A 24,870-nucleotide genomic window follows, 5' to 3' on the forward strand; every position below is an offset into this window, starting at 1 on the left:
ACCTTCATAACTTTTGTAATATCCCACGTGGTGTGCTTGGAGCAGAGGAGTAAGGTGGTGGAAAAAATCCTAGCGACATAGGGTACCGTTTTTGCGCAAATTTAAAAACAACGCCAACTGAAAGATGACAAAATGAGAGTTTTTATAGATTTCCACATGTGAATGCGAGAAATAACACACACCGCTCAATGGGCAAAAACTGAAGCAGAATCGGATGAAATGAGCAGATACCATAAATCTTAAAATTTATTGACGCATCTTGTGGTACAGATAAAAGATTTCAGAACTTTAAATATTTAAACAACTTGGCATTAATTATTTTTTTTTAATTGGTGCCAAAATCTCCCCTCAATAGGTACAATTAAAGGTACCAATGAGCAAATATCCTCATCGTTCACAGTGGAGGCTGCCGACTGTTATAAAAATTATATATTTCAACACGAGTGCACCGTTTGGCCAACTCAAGCAACATAGACAGCAGCTCATAAATGGAATTGAATGGTTTGGTAACTTAAGGCTCGAGGATGTGCTCACAATTGTTAAAGATTGAATAAAGTCTTAATTTAACAAAATAAAGATTGGTCCACCAGCAAGCTCACCCATCCTTTATGGATCGTTTCTCTCAATGCCAAAACAAACCATGGCAAAGTTTAGCTTTCAAACTGAAACCTCACTCAGTGAAGTGCGTGCAACACAGCACTTAACCAACAACCACATTTTAGAAGATTGAAAAAAGCGTACCAAGATTAACCAAAGTTACTGTTCAAATATTCAAGAGACAAATGCCACATCGTGTATGCTTAGAGAAGTTCAAAAACAACCTCAAACTACTAGAAGTCAGCCCAAAACAGCAGGAAATCAGTGGCAATTAGCCAAAAACCATCTTTTGATTATAAGCAACTAATATTTCAATTTTATCATACCTCCCTGGGCATCCTTTCTCTACATGTGTCCATACTACCTCATACAATCCTAATGAAGTAAAAAAAAAAAAAAAAAATTTGTATCACCAAGTGATAAAGGAGAGAAAAGACAAGGTGTCCTTGGATTATGTTCCGAATGTTCAATTGTCTTTTCTGCTTAATCAAAAATGATTACAAAAATGTGGAATATTACAATTTACACAGTGCCTGTTTAATTAGGGAACCCACAGATCATATTTTGAGGTGATTCCTGGCATGCTTAAGCTAGAAAGTTCAACATCTTTTCAGTCACGTTAAATTAAAACTGCGCAGCAAATTTTCATCTTAAATCCAAATAAAAAGATTAAAATCATCCAATCACACATCACAAAAAAAATCTACCACATATAATGAGCCCGATCCGACTACTGAAGCTATCCCAGTGCTAGGACTGTGCAAGGAAAATTGATCGATAGCTAGAAATTTATTGGAGAAAATAGGAATGAAAGGAAACCAAAACTGCTCAAAGCATGCCAGGGTTCACTTCTAATGAGGGCGAAAACCTTGTCTGTGGAGGATTTTTGGCGTCACCTGTAGAAAATCTACATACCACACATTTCTAACTTTGCAATTGTTATATAACTGTAAACAATAAGCACGGGACTGTTCTACATGCACTTCAATACCACAGCAAGAATGGCCTAGCATATCTAAACAGAGAAAGGAGCATTCATGCAAGATATCCAACGTTTTGTTACAATAACGCGTACATTTCAAACTTGACACAATTCTAAGATTACATAGAGGGCCTACAAAATGGATACAACAGTGGCAGTGTGAAGTTTGGCCCTTGCTACCCTCAACTAGTGAACTGCCACAAGTTTCTTTGCACATTTTCTTCTCGCGTTTTTTCACTTTTACTATTCAACTCTGCTGTCGACACTTCTTGACGTAACTAGTAAAGACAAAGTTGTAATTATTGAACTGGGCACACTGGCGATCGAGGCGCTTGAATCCTTCAATGTCCTGGGCAGAAGAAAACGAACTACGACATTTGGAGTTCTGCGGAGAAAAGAGAAACCATTAAAGAGAAGGTTTGGCAATTTTATCGTTCACCCACCCAGAACTTTGTGCCATGAAGTGGAGACAAAAGAGCTTGCAGGTTAGTTTAGTTTAGAGATACAGCGCGGAAACAGGCCCTTTGGCCCACTGAATCTACATACACACACTAACACACACACACGGCAATTTTACTTTTCTATGCCAAGCCAATTAACCTATAAAACATGTACGTCGTTAGAGTATGGGAGGAAACCGAAGATCTCGGGTTGAACCTGCGCAGGTCCCGGGAAGAGCGTACAAACTCCATACAGACAGCACCCGTAGTCAGGATCGAACCCAGGCTTCTGGTGCTGGAGAAGGGTTCTGATCTGAATTATCGACTACCATTCCCTCACCAGATGCTAACTGACCCCAGGTTCTCCCAGCACTGTGTTTGGCTCTTGGTTCAATTAAGCATTGAGTAAAAATCTAATCAAAAGGGATTTGTGGATATGGAACAAGCCACTAGGGAACTGGTACCGTGACAGCATTTAAGAGGAAATAGACACAAAATACTGGAGTAACTCAGTGGGACAGGCAGCATCTCTGGACGGAAGGAACGGGTAACATTTTGGATTGAGACCCTTCAGCATTTAAGAGACATTTGAGTAGATACAGATAGGAAAAGTGGACAAACAGGACTAGCGGAGACGGAGCATCTTGGTTGGCTTGGACAGATTGAGCTGAAGGGCATGTTTCCATGCTCATAAGGCCATAATGAGAGGAGTAGAATTAGGCTATGTGGCCCATCAAGTCTACTCCATCATTCAATCATTGCTGATCTATCTCTCTCTCTCTCCTAACCCCATTGACTGTATGACTACGATTCCATATATGGAAGTTGCAACTACAGGTAGGACTATTACAAAAATGGACCAACACAAAATAATTAAGGGATCTTTAATATCAGACCAGAAGAAACACCAGATGTAAGTCATTAGCTTCAGCCAGAGGGAAGTAGAGCAGACTTCATGCTGGGGTGGGGGGGTGGTACTTGATTTTATAAAAGGCAATATATACAGGTAACCCTCATTATAACAGACCATGGGGAGCGAGGGGGGGGGGGGGGGGGGGAGATAAAAAAAGGTGTCTGTTATGGTTAATTGTCCACTATAACCGAGTAAGGCATTCCCTTCACTCTGTGAAACAAGTTGTTCTGAAATACAAAGTTATTTTTAGTAGCCAAAATGTATTTTTGTTACTGCAAGCCAAAAATACTAAAAGCTGTTTGTGACACTGCTAAAGAGAGCATTGTTGCACGTGTGTCGACACAAGCCACTGCTTGTCAATGTCAATGTCCTTCCACTGTGTATCTATTGTGTTCGTAAAAAGACAGGTGTCCACTATAATCAGAATACGCTCTAGAGAAGTCTTTAATAAGGGTCGACTGTATAATTAATGGCAAGACCCTTAACAACATTGATGTACAGAGGGGTCTTGAGAGTCTTAAGCCCACAGCTCCCTGCAAGTGGCAACACAAGTAGAGTGAGTGGTAAAGAAAGCCCATGGCAAGCTTGCCTTCATCAGTTGGGGCATTGAGTAGGAGTCAGGAAGACATGTATCTTCATAGTACTTTGGTCAAGCCACGTTTGGAGTATTGTGTGCAGTTCTGGTCGCCCCATTACAGGAAGGATGGGGAGACTTTGGAAAGGGTCCAGAGGAACTTGATTAGAATGCTGCCTGGTGTTATAGCTACAATTATAGATTGTTTTCTCTGGAAATGCAGAGGTCAAAGGGAGACCTGATAGAAGTATATACAATTATGAGAAGCATAGGTAGAGGAGACACAGAACATTATCCCAAGTTGGAAATATCAAATACTATTAGGATAAGAGGGGCAACGTTTAACAGAAGTGTGAGTTGCATTTTTTTTTTTACAGAGGATGGTGGGTGCATGGAACATGGTGTTGGTGGAGGAGGAGGCAGACATGAATGTGGTGTTTAAGAGGCTTTTGGATAGGCATATGAATATGCTTGGAATGGAAAGATATGGATTGACTGCAGGCAGAGACTAGTTTAACTTGGGGTCGCGTTGGACACGGACATTGTAGGCCGCAAGGCCCGTTCCTGTGTTGTATGTAAAGCATGTGGATTAGGCTGTCAAGGCCAGCACACGTCATTCTCCAAATAGCAAAGCTGTTTGGTGTTTATTCCAATCTCAGCATTTCCATTCACTTCCACTGATCAACTTTTTGGTTCCAAGATTTAAAACATTAAATTAATTTCAATTTCCAAAATTAGACTGCCAAGATTTCACAACCCTCCCCCCCAATCCCAATCTAGGGTGCACAGAAATGGTTTGGATGGAGATCTGGATTCTCACCTGATTAACAAAAAGGGTGGTAACAAATTTCCCTGGCTTAAAAACATCGACAATTGTATTGATCAGATCATCATACGAAGTCTGGGCCAGGTTAGTCTCAAAACTAACGTAGGAAAAGTCTGGCTCTGGGGTAATGTGAATTGTCCAGTAAGTTCCCTAAAACAAAAAAAGAATAGAATTCAATCACAAGCCGTTTTTAAATCATTATTAGCAGACTCACAAAATAAAAAACATTCTTCGCTAATCAATATGTTTACACTATAAAATCTGATCTGGTATATATCACTGCTGAAGAAATGAAGCAACAGATTTTGTTTGAGACACGAGGAACAAATTATGCTGGTTTACAAAAAAGAAAATGCTGGAGTAACTCAGTGGGTCAGGCAGCATCTGTGGAGAACATGGATAGATGACGTTTCACAGAGTGCTGGAGTAACTCAGCGGGTCAGGCAGCATTTGCGGAGAACATGGATAGGTGACGTCTTGTGTTGGGACCGTTTATGGTTAAAGAGCAGGAATCAAAGGGGGAGCAGTGAGAGGGTCCTGACCCAAAACATTACCTATCCATTCTCTAGGAGATGCTGCCTGACCCGATGAGTTACTCCAACACTGTAGGATTTTTTTTTTGGAGGTTTCATTAAGCTGCTTAAATGAAGTATTTAAATATTTTAGTTGTAGATCGCAGATTTAGATCTCTACTGGATCACAATGGTTCAAAATATGCATTCTTGCCGTCTGCTAAGGAAAAATAATGTTTTGTGCCCAGGATACTTTTACGTTTAATTAGTATGAGTGTCAGGAATAATGGGGAGAAGGCAGGAGAATGGGGTTGAGAGGGGAAAATAGATCAGCCGTGATTGAATGGCAGAGTAGACTTGATGGGCTAAATGGCCTAATTCTGCTCCTGGATCTCATGAAGTTTGACCACTTGGGTTATTGAAGTAAGACATGCACTGATTGCATTTGCAAGGAATAGGCTACACAGTTTGTGGAAATGACCGAGGTGTGATGGCCTGAACCGATTCTTCTCGAAGGGGAAGGAAAAGAAAATAAGAGGGAACCATGGAAGGTTATAAGTGATGCAAATATTCGGGAGAAATGGGAAAATTGTTGGAAGCACTCAGCCCCTGCAAGAGAAAAATGCTTTCTTCATCTCTGTAATCCATTCTGATGGGATACACAAAGACAGACGTGTCGCTCTTCAAGTCATTTTTACTAGTGTTAAATACAACCTAAACATTGGTAGCTGGCATGTCCTAAACGTCAGCTGAACAAGGTTGAACAGCACTTTCGGAAGAGGCAGATGATATAACAAGATATAAAAGACACTTGGACAGGTAAATGGATAGGAATGGATTAGAGGTTTGTGTAGCAAGGAACTGAAGATGTGAAGTTTCGGGCCGCCACCCTTCACCGATGTTTTTTTCTCCAGAGATGTTGCCTATCCCGCTGAGTTACACCAAAGTTTATGGGCCAAATTCAAGCAGATGGGACTAACTTAGATGGGGCAACTTGGTTGGCATGGATGAGCTGGGCTACTGTGATTCTATATATAAATCTATGACCATGAATAACATTCTGTAGGCCTGGGAGGATTGGCTAACTGATATTTCCTTGTGGAGTATTGGCTTCCAATGCAAGATGTCTTATTCCACCTGACGATAGCTGGGTGTGGTCTGCCATTTCATTATTTCAGGTACATTTAGCCTATTTTTATGGAAATCTATGCTGACCCATGTTCCAAAGCTATTAATGCAAAAAAATAGGTGCATCTTAGAAGCATTTTGTTCCCTCTCATGGGCTATCTCAATAATAGAACTGATATTCAAATACTTTGCTGAGTGGGAAAGCCCTGCTTCACCAGTTGTGTTCAAAGAAAGACAACACGAGTCCACTAATGTCTTTGTTTAGAGATGTGCCATGAAAACAGGCCCTTCGGCTCACCGAGTCCATGCCGCCCATCGATCACCCGTTCACACTATTGCCCCCTCGACGTGAGGGGGAATTTACAAAAACCAATTAACCAACAAACCCGCACGTCTTTGGAGTGCGGCAGAAAAATGGAGCACCTGGAAGAAACCAACGTGGTCACAGGGAGAACGTACAAACTTGACACAGACAGAACCCATAGTCAGGGTGGAAGCCGAATCTCTGGCGCCGGCAGGCAGCGACTCTACCGCTGCGCCACTCTGCCAGCCACAGTTGTTGGAGAGATGTGAAAGATTAAATGAAACAAGGGAGAGGGGGAGGGGGAGGGTAGAGGGGTGGAGAGGGGGGTGAGGGTAGAGGGGGGAAGGGGAGAGGCAGACATTTAGTAATACAGGGCACATACTCACATCCACTTTCATTCCATTCATTGAATAGCCACAAGGATCGAACAATGTGGCATCAATCACTGAACCTGGTATCAGGTCACGAATTCCACTCATCTGAAACCAAAAGCCAAAATTGAAGATTTTGTAGGATCTCTTTTTTATAAAAAGCCCGTGTCTTTTTTGAATGTTACAAGTTAATACATACTCGAGTGACTTCATTTACAGTAACACCATCTTTCATGAAGAACTGGTCCATGACAGCTGGATCAAGCTGGCTCATCAGTACCTCGAGTGTCTGATCTGGCTGTTTGATCCCACTATCCTCCGACATATCCAGAGTGTAAAGATACCTGGACCAAACAATGACATTTGTATTAAACCACACCTTTCACAAATGCCAACTAAATACAATACTAAATACAGCGCACAGCTTCCAACAATTCAGCGTTTGAATGCAAGGGGAAAAGTACACAGTTAATGGCATAACCTTTAATTACATTGATGTACAGTAGGACCTTGAGGTGCAAGCCCACTGCTCCCTGAAGGTAGTCACGCAGGAAGATAATGCAAGAAGATAAACCTGGCTCGGACAAAACTCTGATTATTAATAACCCATTTTCTGTTATTTGCACTTTATTAGTTTATTTATTCATGTGTGTATATATTTATATTATGGTATATGGACACACTGATCTGTTTTGTAGTAAATGCCTACTATGTTCTGTTGTGCTGAAGCAAAGCAAGAATTTCATTGTCCTATACAGGGACACATGACAATAAACTCACTTGAACTTGAGATAGAATGCATATACTCTCCAACCATTATAATAATTATTTTACCTTTATACAGTGGAACGGACTTGACGACAAACAAGGACTTAAATTGTTGAAATTCTTTGCAGCCCAGATTCTGTTTTGCTTTTTTTTTCTAGTTTCGGGGGATTTCGTTTTTTCTCTCTTTTTTTTAATATATTCAATGTGTATTTTGACACTGAACTCATATATAGGTTATACCTGTTATTAATGTAATCCTGATCCCTATGTATCAATATCATTGTTATGTTTATCATTATTCTTTTTGTTTTGTTTTGTTTTTGTTTTTGGGAAAAAAACTGTTAAAAAGATTTTGAAAGAAAGAAAGAAAGAAGGCAAACCGTATGCTTGCCTTCATTGGCCAGGGCATAGAGTATAAGAGACCAAGTCATGACGCAGCTAGAACTATAGGACTTGGGTTAGATGGCATTTGGAATATCGGGTGCAGTTCTGGTTACCCCCATTACAGTAATGTCGAGGCATCGGTGCACAAGAGGTTTACCAGAATGATGCCTGAACCAGGGGGTATTAGCCACAAGAAGAGCTTTACGCAGATGGACTGTTTTCTCTGGAACGCCGGAGGTGGATGGGATTCCTGATAGAAGTACATACCACTATGAGGTGTAGATAGGGTAGACAGTCACAACCTTTATCCCAGGGTGGAAAGGTGAAAGACTAGAGGGCACAGCTTTAAGGGGAAAGGGTTAACATATGAAGGAGCTCTGTAGGGTGAGTTACCTTTTTAACACAGAGGGTGATGGATTAGATCAGGGGTTCTCAACATTTTTCGTCCCGTTTACCCCAGGCAACTATTAATAGCACATGATAACAATGTTCTTTCACTTATTTATGAACAACTAATAATGAACAGATACCAGAACCAAGCAGTCAGTCAATGAGAAAAAATATGTACAAATCCAGAATCAACAAATTTACCCCCTGGGTTGGCAAAGTTTACCCCCTGGGGTAACTAAATTTAGCCCAGGTTGGGAACTCTTGGATTAGATTAATAGAGTCTTACAGTGGAAACAGGCCCTTTGGACCAAGTTGCCGATTTACACTAGTCCCACCTGCCTGCATTTGGCCCATATCCTTTTAAACCTGTCCTAGACATGGAAGTTGCTGCCAATCATTGTGATGGAGGCAGATACGATAGTGGCATTTAAGAGGCTTTTGGATAGGCACATGGACATCCCGGGGAATGGACATGGATCATGTATGGGCAGATGAGATGAGTTGAGTTTATCTTGGCTTCATGTGCAGCAGGGACATTGAGGGCCGCAGAGCTGTTCCTGAGCTCCACTGTTCTATGCTCATGTTCTATGTAGTACAGTTGGTGTTCACCCATAACCTAGGTTTGAATCAACTAGGAACTAAAAGAGCAATACAAGGTGAAATTAATTACAAGCTTGTCATTGTGTTGCCTTTCCCATGGTTTGACATGGCCCGAAATATTACATCATTTGAAAACAAATAAGGTCAATGGAAAAGTCTAAAGGGCCCTGATCCTAAATGTCACCTATCCATCTTCTCCAAGCATGCTGCCTGGGGTGGGAGATTGCAACCTTCACGTGGTCTGTTTCGACTAATGCAATCAACCCGACGTGCACAAACAGAAGATCAAAGAGAACAAGTTGACCTACAACTCCATACACGAGAAGGATGCTGCCTGGCCTGCTGAGTTACTCCAGCAATGTGTGTCATTTCATGGCGAAAGGTAATATTCTTAGCATTTAAAAGTTAATTGGATCCTATGCTGAGAGAATGGAGCGGCTGGGCTTGTATACTCTGGAATTTAGAAGGATGAGAGGATATCTTATTGAAACATGTAAGATTATTAAGGGTTTGGACACGCTAGAGGCAGGAAACATGTTCCCGATGTTGGGGGAGTCCAGAACCAGGGGCCACAGATTAAGAATAAGGGGTAAGCCATTTAGAACGGAGACGAGGAAACAGTTTTTCTCACAGAGAGTTGTGAGTCTCTGGAATTCTCTGCCTCAGAGGGCAGTGGAGGCCGGTCCTCTGGATACTTTCAAGAGAGAGCTAGATGGGGCTCTTAAAGATAGTGGAGTCAGGAGATACGGGGAGAAGGCAGGAACAGGGTACGGATTGGGGATGATCAGTCATGATCACATTGAATGGCCGAATGGCCTCCTCCTGCACCTATTGTCTACACCCATACAAGCAATTAAAAAGAGTATAATAAAGCAACTTACCAGCAATCAGAATTGATACGTCCCATACAATAGGCTGCCCCATCTGGTAAAGAATGAAAAATAAATCACCATTAGGAATGGTTAATTTGTAAAATCTCAAATTTTGGATTTAAAATTTCAAAATGTACTTCACTGATTCTACCCAGAACTGAAATGCCAAACAAGATTGAGATTTGATTGCGAGTTAGCTTGGTATTCCCATTTGCTGAAACGGACCAATGAAGAGACAAGTTATCGTGGTGCTTATGGCAGCTTATGATCATTTTTCTATTTAGTTGCGAGGAAGAACAAAACCACTTTGGGATTGTCCCGAGATCGGGAAGGAAAGCGAGGAACGGAAATAAATATATTGCATGGAATAGTTGCTACTGCAAAGGTCATTGATCTGAAAAATCAATCGATTCTCTTTTGCTCTCCCTCGAGTAGCTGCCCAGCCTGCCATCAAAATCAATTAGTTTGTGGCCTCATCTATCCTCATTCGCTGCTCCTGGCGTGGCTTCCTTTACACCGGCGGCGAGACCAAGCGTTGATTCAGCGACCATCGCCAAACACTTGTGCTCAGTCCGCCAAAGCCTATTGGATCTCCCCATCCCATTCCCACACTGATCTTTCTGTCCTGGGCCCTCTCCATTACCAGAGTGAGGCCACACGCAAACTGGAGAATCTCATATTCTGCCTGGGCAGCTTACACCCCAACGGTACGAACATTGAATTCTCCAATTTGTCAACTACCCTACCTACATACATTCTTTCCCCCTCCCCCCCCCCCCCCCCCCCTTCCCTGTGCCCCAACTCGACCCGCACCCATTTTACCCCTTTCCCCTCCGACCTTATTCCTTCCTCTGGCTTCACAACTCTCACCTCTTCATGTTTTCGACCTCCCCGTGGTGAGCCCGTCAACTGACCTCAGTCGGGCGAACGACAACAAACAGAGACAGCAGCGGCGGGCACCTACGGATGTCGAGCCGGGTGGCATCACCCTGCTGCGGACTTCTGCTGCCTCAAACTCAAGAAGAAGAACTCTTCTAAGCTTGTCTTACACCTTCTGACATTTCATCTCTGGCCTCATCCAACTATCTGCCTGCCAACAACCCATCTACACCTGTATCAACCTATCAGTCGCCAGGCTTTGTGCTGACCCTCCTCATCTTAGCTTTCTCCCCCTCCCCACCCACAATCAGTCTGAAGAAGGTTCCCGACCCGAAACGTCACCTATCCATGTTCTCCAGAGATGCTGCCTGACCCGCTGAGTTACTCCAGCACTGTGTGTCTTTTTTAGTTCGTGGCTCTCTGAAATATCAAGACAATAGCAGAAATTAAACTCCAACGACAGAGAGCAGGAGTGGAAAAAGAAAGTGAGCACAGGTTGGATATTGGTCTCTTCATTTTGATGAAGAGAAACAACTTCTATTCTAGCTAACAGGGCCAAATACAAATTCATTCCCAGTACAAAGAAAAAGCAAAGCTATTCCAACATTCCCCTTTCTTAGCATTCCTTAGAGACAAGATACGGGATTATTTAGGGAAATGGAGACCATCACTCTGGTATGGCTGGGTATATATTACTCTGCTTCTATGAGACACAATTGTGAATTGTTGAAGATGACACCAGGTACATAAGATGGAAGAATTACTTATCAACATTAAGCATTTCTCTTCCCATACAAATAATGGTGCTACCATTGAGTTGAAGTCCTCATTCATCCCATCTTATCTTTGTGCATGTGCAATTTACAATGACTATTTCACTGAGAAGTCTGATTATTTTCTCATCCAGAATTGAGGTGTAGCTTTAATCATTCGTATCCAGTAGCACTTCAATACTGGGTATGACACTTCTTTTTTCAAGAACAAAGTATAGCATTCTGGATTAGGAAGCATTAGCTACAAGCAGAGGCTGGTTGAAATTTACGAGTCGTCCTTAAATACAGGAGAGGTGCCGGAAGACTGGAGGGTGGCAAATGTTGTGCCTCTTTTCAAGAAGGGCTGCAGGGAACTATAGGCCGATGAGCTTAACATCTGTTGTTGGAAAGTTACTAGAGAGAATTCTGAGGGATAGGTCATACAGGCATTTGGATGGGCAAAGGCTGATTAGGGACAGTCAGCATGGCTTTGTACTTGGGAGGCCCTGTCTCACAAATCTGATTTAGAGTTTTTTGAAGACGACCAAAAAGGTCGATGAGGGCAGAGCTGTAGATGTTGTGTACATGGACTCCAGTAAGGCATTCGACAAGGTTCCGCATGGTAGGCTGCTCTAGAAGGTTAGATCGCATGGGATCAAAGGCGAGATAGCTGAATGGATAGAAAATTGGCTTCATGGAAGGAAGCAGAAGGTGATGGTGGAAGGTTGCTTCTCTGACTGGAGGCCTGTGACTAGTGGTGTGCCTCAGGGTTCGGTGCTGGGCCCGTTACTGTTTGTTATCTACATCAATGATTTGGATGAGAACATACAGGGCAAGATCAGCAAGTTTGCTGATGATACATAAGGTAGTGGTTTTGCAGATAGTGGAGATGGTTGTGAACGATTGCAGCAGGATCTTGATCGATTGGCCAGGTGGGCGGAGGAATGGTAGATGGAATTTAATACAGAGAAGTGCGAGGTGTTGCATTTTGGGATAGAAACATAGAAATTAGGTGCAGGAGTAGGCCATTCGGCCCTTCGAGCCTGCACCGCCATTCAATATGATCATGGCTGATCATCCAACTCAGTATCCCGTACCTGCCTTCTCTCCATACCCTCTGATCCCCTTGGCCACAAGGGCCACATCTAACTCCCTCTTAAATATAGCCAATGAACTGGCCTCAACCACCCTCTGTGGCAGAGAGTTCCAGAGATTCACCACTCTCTGTGTGAAAAACGTTCTCCTCATCTCGGTTTTAAAGGATTCCCCCTTATCCTTAAGCTGTGACCCCTTGTCCTGGACTTCCCCAACATCGGGAACAATCTTCCTGCATCTAGCCTGTCCAACCCCTTAAGAATTTTGTAAGTTTCTATAAGATCCCCTCTCAATCTCCTAAATTCCAGAGAGTATAAACCAAGTCTATCCAGTCTTTCTTCATAAGACAGTCCTGACATCCCAGGAATCAGTCTGGTGAACCTTCTCTGCACTCCCTCTATGGCAATAATGTCCTTCCTCAGATTTGGAGACCAAAACTGCACGCAATACTCCAGGTGTGGTCTCACCAAGACCCTGTACAACTGCAGTAGAACCTCCCTGCTCCTATACTCAAATCCTCTTGCTATGTCGAACAAGGGCATCGTGTAAATGGTAGGCCTCTGGGTAGTGTTGTAGAGCAGAGGGATCTAGGAGTACAGGTGCATGGTTCCTTGAAGGTCGAGTCGCAGGTAGATAAGGTGATCAAAAAGGCTTTTGGCACATTGGCCTTCATCAGTCAGAGTATTGAGTATAGAAGTTGGGAGGTCATGTTGCAGTTGTATAAGACGCTGGTGAGACCGCATTTAGAATATTGTGTTCAGTTCTGGGCACCATGTTATAGGAAAGATATTGTCAAGCTTGAAAGGGTTCAGGGAAGATTTATGAGGATGTTGCCAGGACTAGAGGGTCTGAGGTTTTGGGAGAGGTTGAGTAGGCTGGGTCTCTATTCCTTGGAGAGCAGAAGGATGAGGGGTGATCTTATAGAGGGGTATAAAATTATGATAGGAATAGATCGGGTAAATGCACAAAATCTCTTGCCCAGAGTAGGGGAATCGAGGCCCAGAGGACATAGTTTCATGGTGAAAGGGAAAAGATTTAATAGGAATCTGAGGGCTACTTATTTTCACACAAAGGCTGGTGGGTGTATGGAACGAGCTGCTGGAGGAGGTAGTTGAGGCTGGGACTATCCCAACATTTAAGAAACAGTGAGATGGGTACACGGATAGGACAGGTTTGGAGGGATATGGAACAAATGCAGGCAGGTGGGACTATTGTAGCTGGGACATATTGGCGGCGTGGGCAAGTTGGGCCGAAGGGCCTGCTTCCACACTGTATCATTCTATGAATCCATGCGAGATTGGATCTCTGGAATGCCGGAGGCTGAGGGGAAGCCCGATAGAAGTATATAAAACCATGAGGGGAGCAGATAGTGGAGATAATGAGGGGGGACAGATAGTGGAGGTGTGCGGGGCAAGTTATTTTTTACAGAATGGTGGGTGCTTGGAATATGCTGCCAGGGGTAGTGGTGGAGGCAGGCACTATAGTGACATTTAAGTGGCTTTTAGATAGGCACACGTATATGCAGGGAGTGGAGGGATATGGATCGTATGCAGGCAAATGAGATCAGTTTAACCTGGCATTGTTTTCGGCACAGACACTGTATTTTTCCATGTTCTACATATATATATATTACCAAGAGCCATAAATAGACACAAAAAGCTGGAGTAACTCAGCGGGCCAGACAGCATTTCTGGAGAAGAGAAATAGGTGGCGTTTTGGGTTAAGACCCTTCTTCAGACTGAGAGTCAGGAGAAAAACCAGGGGAAAGTCATTCCACGTCTGAAGAATGGCCTCAACCCCAAACGTCACCTATTCCTTCTCTCTGGAGACGCAGTTTGACCCGCTGAGTTACTCCAGCTTTTTATGTCCGTCTTCAGTTTAAACCAGCGTCTGCAGTTCCTTCCTACACATTTTACCAAGAGCCATAATTAGACTGAAATTGTAAAACTTGATGCAATTTGTACTGATCTAAACTTACTTGGAAAAACCAGATCCAGAAATTCCACCTCCTCCTGAAAGTTCCTATGTGGGTATTCCTGATGTGCTGGCTTCACAAAGTTTTTACGGGAATAGAAAAAATCCTGTGTTTGAAACATATACACAGAACTTGTCATTAAATGGAAAACAATATAGTGCATTAAAATCTACTCACTTCTAGCATACCACCAACTTGTTTTAATATTGAAGAGATCAAAACAGTTTCATTAACTTTAGTCACAATTAAACCCCAGATATTTTTATGAACAGCACATTTTACCACCTATTTACTATCTATTCCAAAAATGACCCTAATCATAACATTTTGATCATTTAACTGCCGGTACGTTGGTCAAGATTACAATAGATACATTTTGAAAAAGCTGGGAAAATAAAAATAATGCAGATGAGAATAGCCATTAGATCATTCTAAAAAACGTATTGGTTCAAGAGTTTTCTGGACAAAGGAACTCTGTCGACCGTTGCATCCGACTATCTGTGATACAAAGGTGTTGCTTTAACTGCTTCCAGAATAACCCACCAAAGGAATCAAGCTACAGGTAGCCAGGGATGGTAATAACAGTGTATGTGTTCAACAGAAATGGCCTCATCAAAAAACAAATCACATTTAGGTCTCTCTTTTTAAAATATAAGCTCAGTCAAAAAGCCTTCGGCCCAACTTGCCTACACTGACCAACATGTTCCATGTACATTAGTCCCTCCTGCCTGCGTTTGACCCATATCCCTCCAAATCTGTCCTATCCATGTACCTGTCTAAATGTTTCTTAAGCGTTGCAAATGACCCTGCCTCAACTACCTCCTTTGACAGCTTGTTCTATACACCCACCATCCTTTGCGTGAAAAATGTACCCCATAGATTGGGTGGTCACGGTGGCACAGCGATAGAGTTGCTGCCTTACAGTGAATCCAGCGCCGGAGATCCAGGTTCGATCCCGACTACGGGTGCTGTCTGCACAGAGTTTGTGCATTCTCCCCGTGACCTGCGTTGGTTTTCTCCGAGATCTTCGGTTTCCTCCCACACTCCAAAGACGTATCGGTTGGTAGGTTAAATGGCTTGGTAAATCTAAAAATTGTCCCTCGTGGGTGTAGGATAGTGTTAATGTGCGGGGATCGCTGGTCGGCGCAGACACGGTGGGTCAAAGGGCCTGTTTCCGCGCTGTATCTCTCAACTAAATTCCTGTCTGTTTCTTGATTCCCCTAATCTGGGCGAGAGACTCTGTGCGTCTAGCCGATCTATATCTCCCAATCCTCTCAAGCTCGAAACTATTTTTACCTACAGACAGCAAAACCAGCTAAGGATTAAACTTGTTCATGTCAGCTAATCAAGCATTGCAGGCAAACAAACACATCAGGTCAGATCCTCCTACAAACAGTTTCGTTGCTAAATTTAGTGCAGAATAAATAAGCCTCAAATTTGTTTATAATTGAAGTAGTATCTCAAGAAGGGAGATCAATCTATACCCACCATAAAGGAAAGTGGAGAATCTTTTGAGAATGTGTCTGTCAGCCAAATTCAAACAGAAACCTTATTTAATGTTGGGAATGCTCAGAGTAGATTCCAACCTGTTTGCTACACCCTACCACAGACGTGCTTTCCTTTATCTCCCATCCTTCACACGGAATACAAACAATTTGTTTTGGCAAATGTACACCTTTCACCATCCCTGGAGCAAGGGTGGGAGGAGTTTGGAGTGCACAAACTAGAAACAGATCTAGTGTCGATTAGTTCATAACCGAATGAGGTGGAGTTAAGTGTAAGAGTACGTGGCAGCACCGAGGAAGTGGATTTGAAAGACAAGATTTATTCAGGAATTGGACAGCAGTGGGGACTTCAGACGTTCTTAAGTTCTGGGCGTTTGAGCTTTGAAGCTTGTGTGTCTTCTCCCAGAAGGTGGAAGAATGAAGAGGGAATGGCCGGGGGGGGGGGGCAGGCATCTTTGACGATACCTCCAGCCTCCCTGATGCGACAAACTGTGAAGATGGACTGGATGGAAGGATGTAAGGAGCCGGTGATGGACTGGGCTGTGTCCACCAATCTCTGCAGGTTCAGGCAGTCAAGAGTAGCCATGAGTCGGTACCCATACCATGCATCACATCATCGCACTTCTAGAGCACATCTGTACAAGGTCAAGGTGACCCTGTGAACATTCTGAATCCTGTCAAAACATTGGTGTTTTCATGATCAGGGCATCAATGTAAAGAGATCAGGCTAGGTTGCTGATGATATGGATGACGAGGAACTTGAAGTTGTCAATCATCTCTAGCGCAGCTCCACTGACGAGGTCAGGGGTGTGTTTAACCCCCTTGCCTCCTTTGGTCAACAACCAACTACTCCTTCTTCTTGGTGTTTAAGAAGGAACTGCAGATGCTGGAAAAATCAAAGGTAGACAAAAATGCCGGAGAAATTCAGCGGGTGAGGCAGCATCTGTGGAGCGAAGGAATAGGTTACGTTTCAGGCCCAGGTCATGGCCCAGACGTTTAGGGATGAGCTTATTTGTTATTATAGCTCGAATTGCATTCTGATAGAGATATTCTTATTTACAAGGTGATCCAGGCCTGACTGTACTGCAAGAGCCCTCCATAGATCTATTTTTCCGTGCAGTGGGGCTAGTTAGTGTGGAAGGCTGGCGCAAATATGGGCCATCACTAACCTTTCACAGCTCTTCATTATGGCCGATGCTAGACCTGCTGGTACAATGGGATGGCGGGACTGTCATATGAGGAAAGATTGAAAAGACTAGGCTTGTACTGGAGTTTAGAAGGATGAGGGGTAAATCTTATAGAAGCATACAAAACTATAAAATGACTGGAACAGGTTAAATGCAGGAAAAATGTTCCCAATGTTGGGCGAGTCCAGAACCAGGGGCCACAGCCTTAGAATAAAGGGGAGGGCATTTAAGACTGAGGTGAGAAAAAAAACTTTTTCACCCAGAGAGCTGTGAATTTATGGAATTCCCTGTCACAGAGGGCAGTGGAGGCCAAATCACTGGGTGGATTTAAGAGAGAGTTAGATAGAGGTCTAGGGACTAGTGGAGTCAAGGGATATGGGGAGAAGGCGGGAACGGGTTATTGATAGGGGACGATCAGCCATGATCCCGCTATTTTTTTTAAGAGCCCTATCTAGCTCTCGCTTGAAAGCATCCAGAGAACCGGCCTCCACCGCCCTCTGAGGCAGAGAATTCCACAGACTCACCACTGTCTGTGAGAAAAAGCGTTTCCTCGTCTCCGTTCTAAATGGCTTACTCCTTATTCTTAAACTGTGGCCCTTGGTTCTGGACTCCCCCAACATCAGGAACATGTTTCCTGCCTCTAGTGTGTCCAAGCCCTTAACAATCTTATAAGTTTCAATGAGATACCCACTCATCCTTCTAAACTCCAGAGTATACAAGCCCAGCCGCTCCATTCTCTCAGCATATGACAGTCCCGCCTTCCCGGGAATTAACCTTGTAAACCTACGCTGCACTCCCTCAATAGCAAGAATGCCCTTCCTCAAATTAGGGGACCAAAACTGCACACAATACTCCAGGTGTGGTCTCACTAGGGCTCTGTACAACTGCAGAAGGACCTCTTTGCTGAAACATCAGTAATATTTCGTAGACTAATTTAAAAACAAAATAAAAAACAAACTGTTCGTTGTTGTCTTCTGCACATTCAGATCAACCCCCTTCCCTAGTTACCTGTAAACGTTACCGCAGTAGCACGATTCATCTGCTAATTAAATCTATTGTTAAAGCGAGCATGGATACAAAGCCTGCAAAGAAAGTTGAAAGTTACCTGAATGGAATCAAAGCCGCAGTACTCACGAGCAAGGTCCAACAGCGGCTCCAGTGCTTGCAGTAAGAGGGTGGCACCACATGTCTTCAAAATGAAACGTCTCTTGGAGACAAACATGCTACTCTCACTGAAAAACAAGGTGTGTTTACGTCAATTTCAGAACTCTCATCAGTTTTTTTTTTAAGTGCTGCTTAAGACTGATCCACAATCCAGAGTTTGCGATATATATACAGTTTTAATTGATTACAAGATACAGCATGGAAACAGGCCATTCAGCCCACCAACTCCATGGCGACCATCCTGTGGACCCATCAGTCTCGACCCGAAACGTCGCACATTTCCTTCGCTCCATAGAAGCTGCCTCACCTGCTGAGTTTCTCCAGCATTTTCGTCTACCAACCTGTGGACCAACGCATGTTGACACTAGTTCTTTGTTATCCCACTTTTGTATGCACTCCCTACACACTGTGGATGTTTAGAGCCCAATTAACTTACAAACCCACACATAGTTTTTGTTTCGAGATACAGCGTGGAAACAGGCACTTCCAAACTGCCAAAAACATGCCAACCGCAATCACCTGTAAACTAGTTCTATCCTACACGCTGGGAACAATTTACACAAGCCAATTAATCTACAAGCCTGCACGTCTGTGGGATGTGGGAGGAAGCCTCCTGGTTGTGTGGTCACAGGGGGAAACGTGCAAACTCCACACAGAGAGCAGGATGGAAGCGGGGTCTTTGGTGCTGTGAGGCAACAGCTCCACCAGCAGAGGCACTGTGCCACTTGGTTTCGGTGATGGCACTGATATTATTACATGAAGGAAAGGCACACAACCGGCCAAGACTAAATGGCGCCCTCCTGTGTCAATACATCGAATATATAAACCCATGATAAACTCTAGAGAACGGATAAACTATATTACAACCATTAGGGCACTGCAACACTGTCCTGACCAACAGCAGACTCCGACAGTTGCCTCTGACAACAAGCAACTGGAAGCCTCCAACAAAACCGATGCTGGAAAGGTATGGTTCAAACAAATTACTCTGAATATTGACTTCTCCAACTTCAAGTAACCCTGGCTTTTCCTCTCTATCCACCACCACCACCACCACCACCACCGCCCCCCGCCGTTCTCTGACCAGTCGGACTGTCATGATTACATTTTGTCTTTGTATGGCCCCAGGCTAACAATGATCTAGTCTACTTTTTCCCCTGATCTGCATTCCCGTTGTTCTCGTTTTCCCATCTCACCCGTCCCTACCCGTGTCCTCCTCTCCCCCGACTCTCAGTCTGAAGAAGGGTCTCGACCCGAAAACCTCCCCCATTCCTTCTCTCCAGAGATGCTGCCTGTCCCGCTGGGACACTCCAGCATTTTGTGCCTATCTTCGGTGTAAACAAGCGTCTGCAGTTCTCTCCTACAAATTACTCGGCATTACTGGATAACATAAAACAATTCATGAGCAGGTAATGATAGATTTTGCAAATTTTCAGCATGAAGAAGCAACCTTGCCCTGAAGCACAATGTCTAAGCCAGCTGCCCCACCAGTAAACAAACCTGTCAAACCAAGTTCTACTCAACTGGCACGGCAGTAACTTATTTTAATTGGTCTTGACTGCACAGTTAATTGCGCATTTGAATTCAAGGTTTGAGCATCTATTTTTGAGTGTAAAAATGAGAAAAACAATTAGTTGGATGTGTTAACTTCCAAGGGATGAGGACAACTCTGGCTTGGGTGAATAACTGAAGGCCTTTAACATGGAACTAGCAGCTAGTAATACTGGCCTCAACGAGACAGTCAGCGAATATTCCCTGGATGACCAAAAAGATTGTGAAGTAAGGGCGACAAGGTGGTGGAGTTAGTAGATTTGCTGCCTCACAGCGCCAGGCCCGGGTTCAATCCTGACCTCGGGTGCAGTTTGTGCGGTTTTGGCACGTTCTCCCTGTGGTTTCCACCGGGAGCTCTGATTTCCTCCCACATCCCGAAAACATGGGGGATAATTGGCCTCTGTAAATAGGCCTTAGTATGTGGTGAGTGGGACAACATAGAACTAGTGTGAACAGGTGTTTGATGTTTGGCGTAGACTCAGCAGGTCAATAGACAATAGGTGCAGGAGTAGACCATTCGGCCCTTCGAGCCAGCACCGCCATTCAACGTGATCATGGCTGATCACCCCCAATCAGTAACCCGTTCCTGCCTTCTCCCCATATCCCCTGACTCAGCTATTTTTAAGAGCCCTATCTAGCTCTCTCTTGAAAGCATCCAGGGAACCGGCCTCCACCGCCCTCTGAGGCAGAGAATTCCACAGAGTCACAACTGAAAAAGTGTTTCCTCGACTCCGTTCTAAATGGCTTACTCCTTATTCTTAAACTGTGTGGCCCCTGGTTCTGGACTCCCCCAACATCGGGAACATATTTCCTGCCTCTAGCGTGTCCAAGTCTAAGGTCGAAGAGCCGGTTTCTGTGCTGTATCTCTTAAACTAAACACCAATTCAAAAAAGCAAACCACATGGCAGAGGCTCGGCCACCGATACCAATGGGGGGAGGGGACGAACAAAGGAGGACCCGGCGTGGAGGACTGCCATGAGGGGAGGGGAGGAATGGGGATAGGGGAAAAAGAACAATGGGAGACGACGTGCCTTGGCATTCTTTGCAGGTGCCCTTTATGTGTCGACTTGTTTTGCATACTTGCACCAAGGTACAGTGAAAAGCTCAGTGTGGCACGCTAGCCAAGTAGATCAACCGTACATAGATACAATCAGTAACCATGACCTGCCACTTGACAATAAAACACGAGTTAATTATAATTTAGTCAACGCAAGCGAGAACCAGGCCGGTTACAAGATGTCCAGGGGGGTAAGTAAAGAAGGAAATAGGACAGGCAATGAAAGAGCAAGAGGAAAGGTTGGCTCAACTGGAAAAGTGCTCAATGGGCTTAAGAACAGGAAAAGGGTTGTGTCGATTCAGGTGTGGGGTCTAACAATGGGGAACCAAAAAATGTTACCCCTTTGTTCAAAAAAGGTGAATGCAGTCTTTTACCCAGCATTGGGGAATCAAGAACTGGAGGTCGTAGGTGAGAGGGGGTGAAGTGAGAGAATTTAAGATGGAGAATTAATAGGAACCCAAGGGGCAAGTTTTTTTTTTTTTTTTTACACAGATGATGGTGGTTGTATGGAATGAGCTGCCAAAGGAGATAGTTGAAGCAAGTACCACAACAGCATTTAAAAGACACATGGACAAGTATATGGATAGAAGAGGGATATGGGCCAAATAGGGGACTAGCTCAGATGGGGCACTTTGATCAGCATGAACGGGTAGGGCCAAAGGGCCCATGTCTATGGTGTATGACTATGAACAAACCCAGTAATTACACACCAGGTAGTTTAACCAAGGTGTGGGGCAATAGGCAGGGACAGCATTGCACTTACTTGAACAATGATTCACTTAGAGAAATTCAGAATGGTGAATACTGGAGCTCCAAAAGGCATTTGGTAAAATGCTACAAAATAATAGTTATCTAGTGTGACAGCATGCCATAGATAGAAAAATGGCACAGGTAAATAGCAGTCAAAGGATGTGTTTTGGACAAGGGAGAACTGTACAGTGAAGGTTCCCTTGGTACAAGGACTAGTGATTTATATTTTAAACTATAAATTAATATCTCTGATCTGGGTGCACTGGACACAATTTCCAAATTGGCAGGTAACTCAAAATTTGGTGAGTGAATTGTGAGCTTAGACAGGTGCGTGGAATGCATTCTGTATTTTCCCCTTTGGTCTACCTAATTATTATACTAATGTGTCTATATATGGAATATCTGATCTGGTTGAATAGCACGCAGAGTTTTTCACTGTACCTTGTGACAATAATAATAAACCTAAACATGAATAAGTGTGTTGGAAGAACTCAGTGAGTCAAGCAGCATTTGTGGAGGCAAAGGAATAGTTGACATTGTGGCTTGAGGCGTCATTGATTCTGATGCAAAATGTTGACTACCCTTGGCCTCCACAGATGCTGCCTGACCCAATGGGTGTTTAAAATCATAAAGAGTATAGACAGAATATATTTCCATGTAAGGGATCAAAAACCAGAGGACATAGATTGAACATGGGCTAAAAAAACAAGTGAAAATATCTTTCTATCTATATCTCTATACCTATAAAAGTCTCATCTTGTGTGTTGTATGTTTTTTTTGTATCTTCCTCAAAATGTTATCCACTACGTACGTTTTTACATATTCTGACTCACATTTTCCCCCTCCACGTCTTAATCAGGTTCACTTATGATTTTATCCTATATTTCACAAGTTATTCACTATTAAAGTTTAAAAAATAAAGCCAAAAACCGCTTCTCACACGCAGCCTTTTTCCAGGTGCTTCCAATGATTATGTCACAATGCCACTCTCAGTGCACCAATCACAATGGGCTCTCAAGTTGCCGAGTGCCACACCCCCGCCGGGTTATTCACCATCCGTGTCGCCTCAAAAAGACAGCCAACCCCCCCCCTCCCTACTGCCTTAACCCAACAACCCCCCCCCCCAGCTATTCACACTCCCCCTCTCCCAGGGGTTATTCACATCCCCCGCCCCCTCTTCTCACCCGAAGCCTCAAAAAGGCAGCCACCATCATCATGAGGAAATATTATATAATGTAATTGCTCAGATAACTTTTGTGTGAGGAACTTATGTTAAGTTGCAAGAGAAGGGCTTGGAGTTGGGGTTTTCAGAAATATATGTCCCCACAAAGAAATAAAGTACAAAGAACACACAGAACAGATGGCTTATCATGACATGGAAATGTTGATCTGAATAGGCATAGCTTTGTTTGCTTTGAAGCAGCTATAACGCTGTCAGAAGTTGTATTTGGTTTAGTTTGGTGTTTAGAGTGTAGGTTCTTAAAGGGGTCTCTTCCCAGGGCATAGGCATAATTTGTTCTTTCTTTGTGACACATCTTTGAGCTCTGGTGTGTCGCAGAGAGTTTATGTTGGTCTTAGACCGCAAGGCTAGATAATAGTCTGTGATTTGGTTTGTGCTGTTTAGATGTGTTTATTTTGAGATAAGAGATAAGGCATAGGTGATGGTTGTGTGACTTTTGTATAAGGGTGATTTCTTATGTTTATAGAAAACTGAGAATGTAACTCTGTTTTGATCCAAGTCAAACGATTGGGGTCTGCATATAGTAATCTTCCATTTGCTGTGTGGAATGCTATTAGCGAGGGTCATAAAGAGGCCTTACATTCCTTTTCTCCAGAGATAGTAGGGGGAGGTAATTCAGAATGAAACTAGACCCGAGCTTGGCAAGAAGCAATTATAATTTATCAAGTACGACAAGTATATGGCCTTTGTGTACTTGGCGTTGGGAATTGCGTGATTAGAAACAACTTAAGTCTTTACCACTTTGTAAGAATGGGGCAAAACTCATATTTAATCTTTGTAACTGTATTTTAACCATGTAGTTGTATGGGAAATTATTTGTGAAGTATATTGTGTTTAATTAGGATTGTAAGTATTAGACTTTGTTTAAATCTGATGTTTTAGAAGTAACTCCAAAAGTGAAAATATCTGTTTGTGTGTATGTATTGTGTAATTGCTGTATGATGTGTATTTTATATTCTGAGAGGTGGTCTCTGAGAATTGATTTTATATTTCTGTGGTTTTACTTCATTGAAATAAAATGATTTTGAACAAAGAGGGTAAAGAGAACCACAGAGGGAGCAAGGGTTGTAAAGAGGCCAGAAAAGGGAAAATCATGTGATTACACATGTTGTCAAATCACTGGAAAGGATTTAGTTGATTGGTTAATGCAAATAAGCTAATGTATGGTAAACCATAATGATTGGTTGTTTGCCACACCTTCTGTACCATAATTGTTTAATACCTGTATAATGCGTTAAGTTTGTACCAAAGTTACTAGCTCTTTGGACCTGACCTGGAGCTTCCAGCTCTGTGTTGGAAGGTTTAAAGAATTATCCATCGCTGTCAGAATAAAGAATCGATTTCAACAGCAGCAAAGGTTCGAATCAAGTTTTCTTGAATTAGACTGGCAAACGAACTCAGTTTAACAATCAAAGACCCACATCATCTTGGCCACACACTCATTTCACCATTGCCATCGGGGAGAAGGTACAGGAGCCTGAAAACTGTAACGTCCAGGTTCAGGAACAGCTTCTTCCCTACAGCCAAGCAAGCAAGAATTTCATTGTCCTATCTGGGACATATGACAATAAAACACTCTTGGCTCTTGACCCCTGCCCCGGCAGTATGGATGCCAGCACTAGAAAGTGCTGTTGCTATTCCTTTTTAAAAATTCCTGGCAGCATGGAGGGAAGGTTAATTTAAAAAAATATTTTAAAGTTACAGTACACTCAATTTTGAATAAGGCCAACTGGTGCTTTGGGTAAACGGGTCAGTGGTGTGGAATATTGCCTTGGGGAACGGGTTGTGTTGTGGGTTCAGGCATCCCGTGGGGACTATGGGTGAGTGGTGGAATATTGCGTCGGGGGACCAGGGCTCCCGTGTGACTGGGACCCAACGGGTATAGTATATATTTAAACATAGCAAATGGTTAGAGGCTGGAGATCAAAAGCAAGGATAGTAGTGAAGGTAGTTTTATAACATTCAAAGGGGATTTGGATAAGCAGCTGAAGGAAAAGTATCTGTACGGGCCATTCAGGAGGCTGGTGGGGAATGGAGCTAGCTGGAAAATTCTC

At 43.3% G+C, this 24,870-nt stretch overlaps 1 protein-coding gene across 6 annotated transcripts in view; it reads right to left on the bottom strand.

The window, feature by feature from the left end:
- Positions 1-228: 228 nt before the first annotated feature.
- Positions 229-24,870, bottom strand: part of amd1 (adenosylmethionine decarboxylase 1) — a 61,183-nt gene continuing 36,541 nt past the window's right edge. For 3 of the 6 annotated variants that reach the window (XM_055665336.1, XM_055665334.1, XM_055665339.1), the window contains 8 exons: positions 18,160-18,286; positions 14,366-14,468; positions 10,871-10,960; positions 9,671-9,713; positions 6,847-6,991; positions 6,663-6,755; positions 4,327-4,482; positions 229-1,964 (listed from right to left, as the gene is read on the bottom strand). In XM_055665336.1, the coding sequence (XP_055521311.1) occupies positions 1,827-1,964; positions 4,327-4,482; positions 6,663-6,755; positions 6,847-6,991; positions 9,671-9,713; positions 10,871-10,960; positions 14,366-14,468; positions 18,160-18,286 (895 nt within the window). In that variant the 3' untranslated portion in view covers positions 229-1,826. The remainder of the gene's footprint in view (positions 1,965-4,326; positions 4,483-6,662; positions 6,756-6,846; positions 6,992-9,670; positions 9,714-10,870; positions 10,961-14,365; positions 14,469-18,159; positions 18,287-24,870) is intronic. The other 3 variants (XM_055665338.1, XM_055665337.1, XM_055665335.1) reach the window with 2 other exon arrangements.

The sequence above is a fragment of the Leucoraja erinacea genome, unplaced genomic scaffold (genome assembly GCF_028641065.1).
Source record: "Leucoraja erinacea ecotype New England unplaced genomic scaffold, Leri_hhj_1 Leri_117S, whole genome shotgun sequence".
Taxonomy (NCBI): Eukaryota; Metazoa; Chordata; class Chondrichthyes; order Rajiformes; family Rajidae; genus Leucoraja; species Leucoraja erinaceus.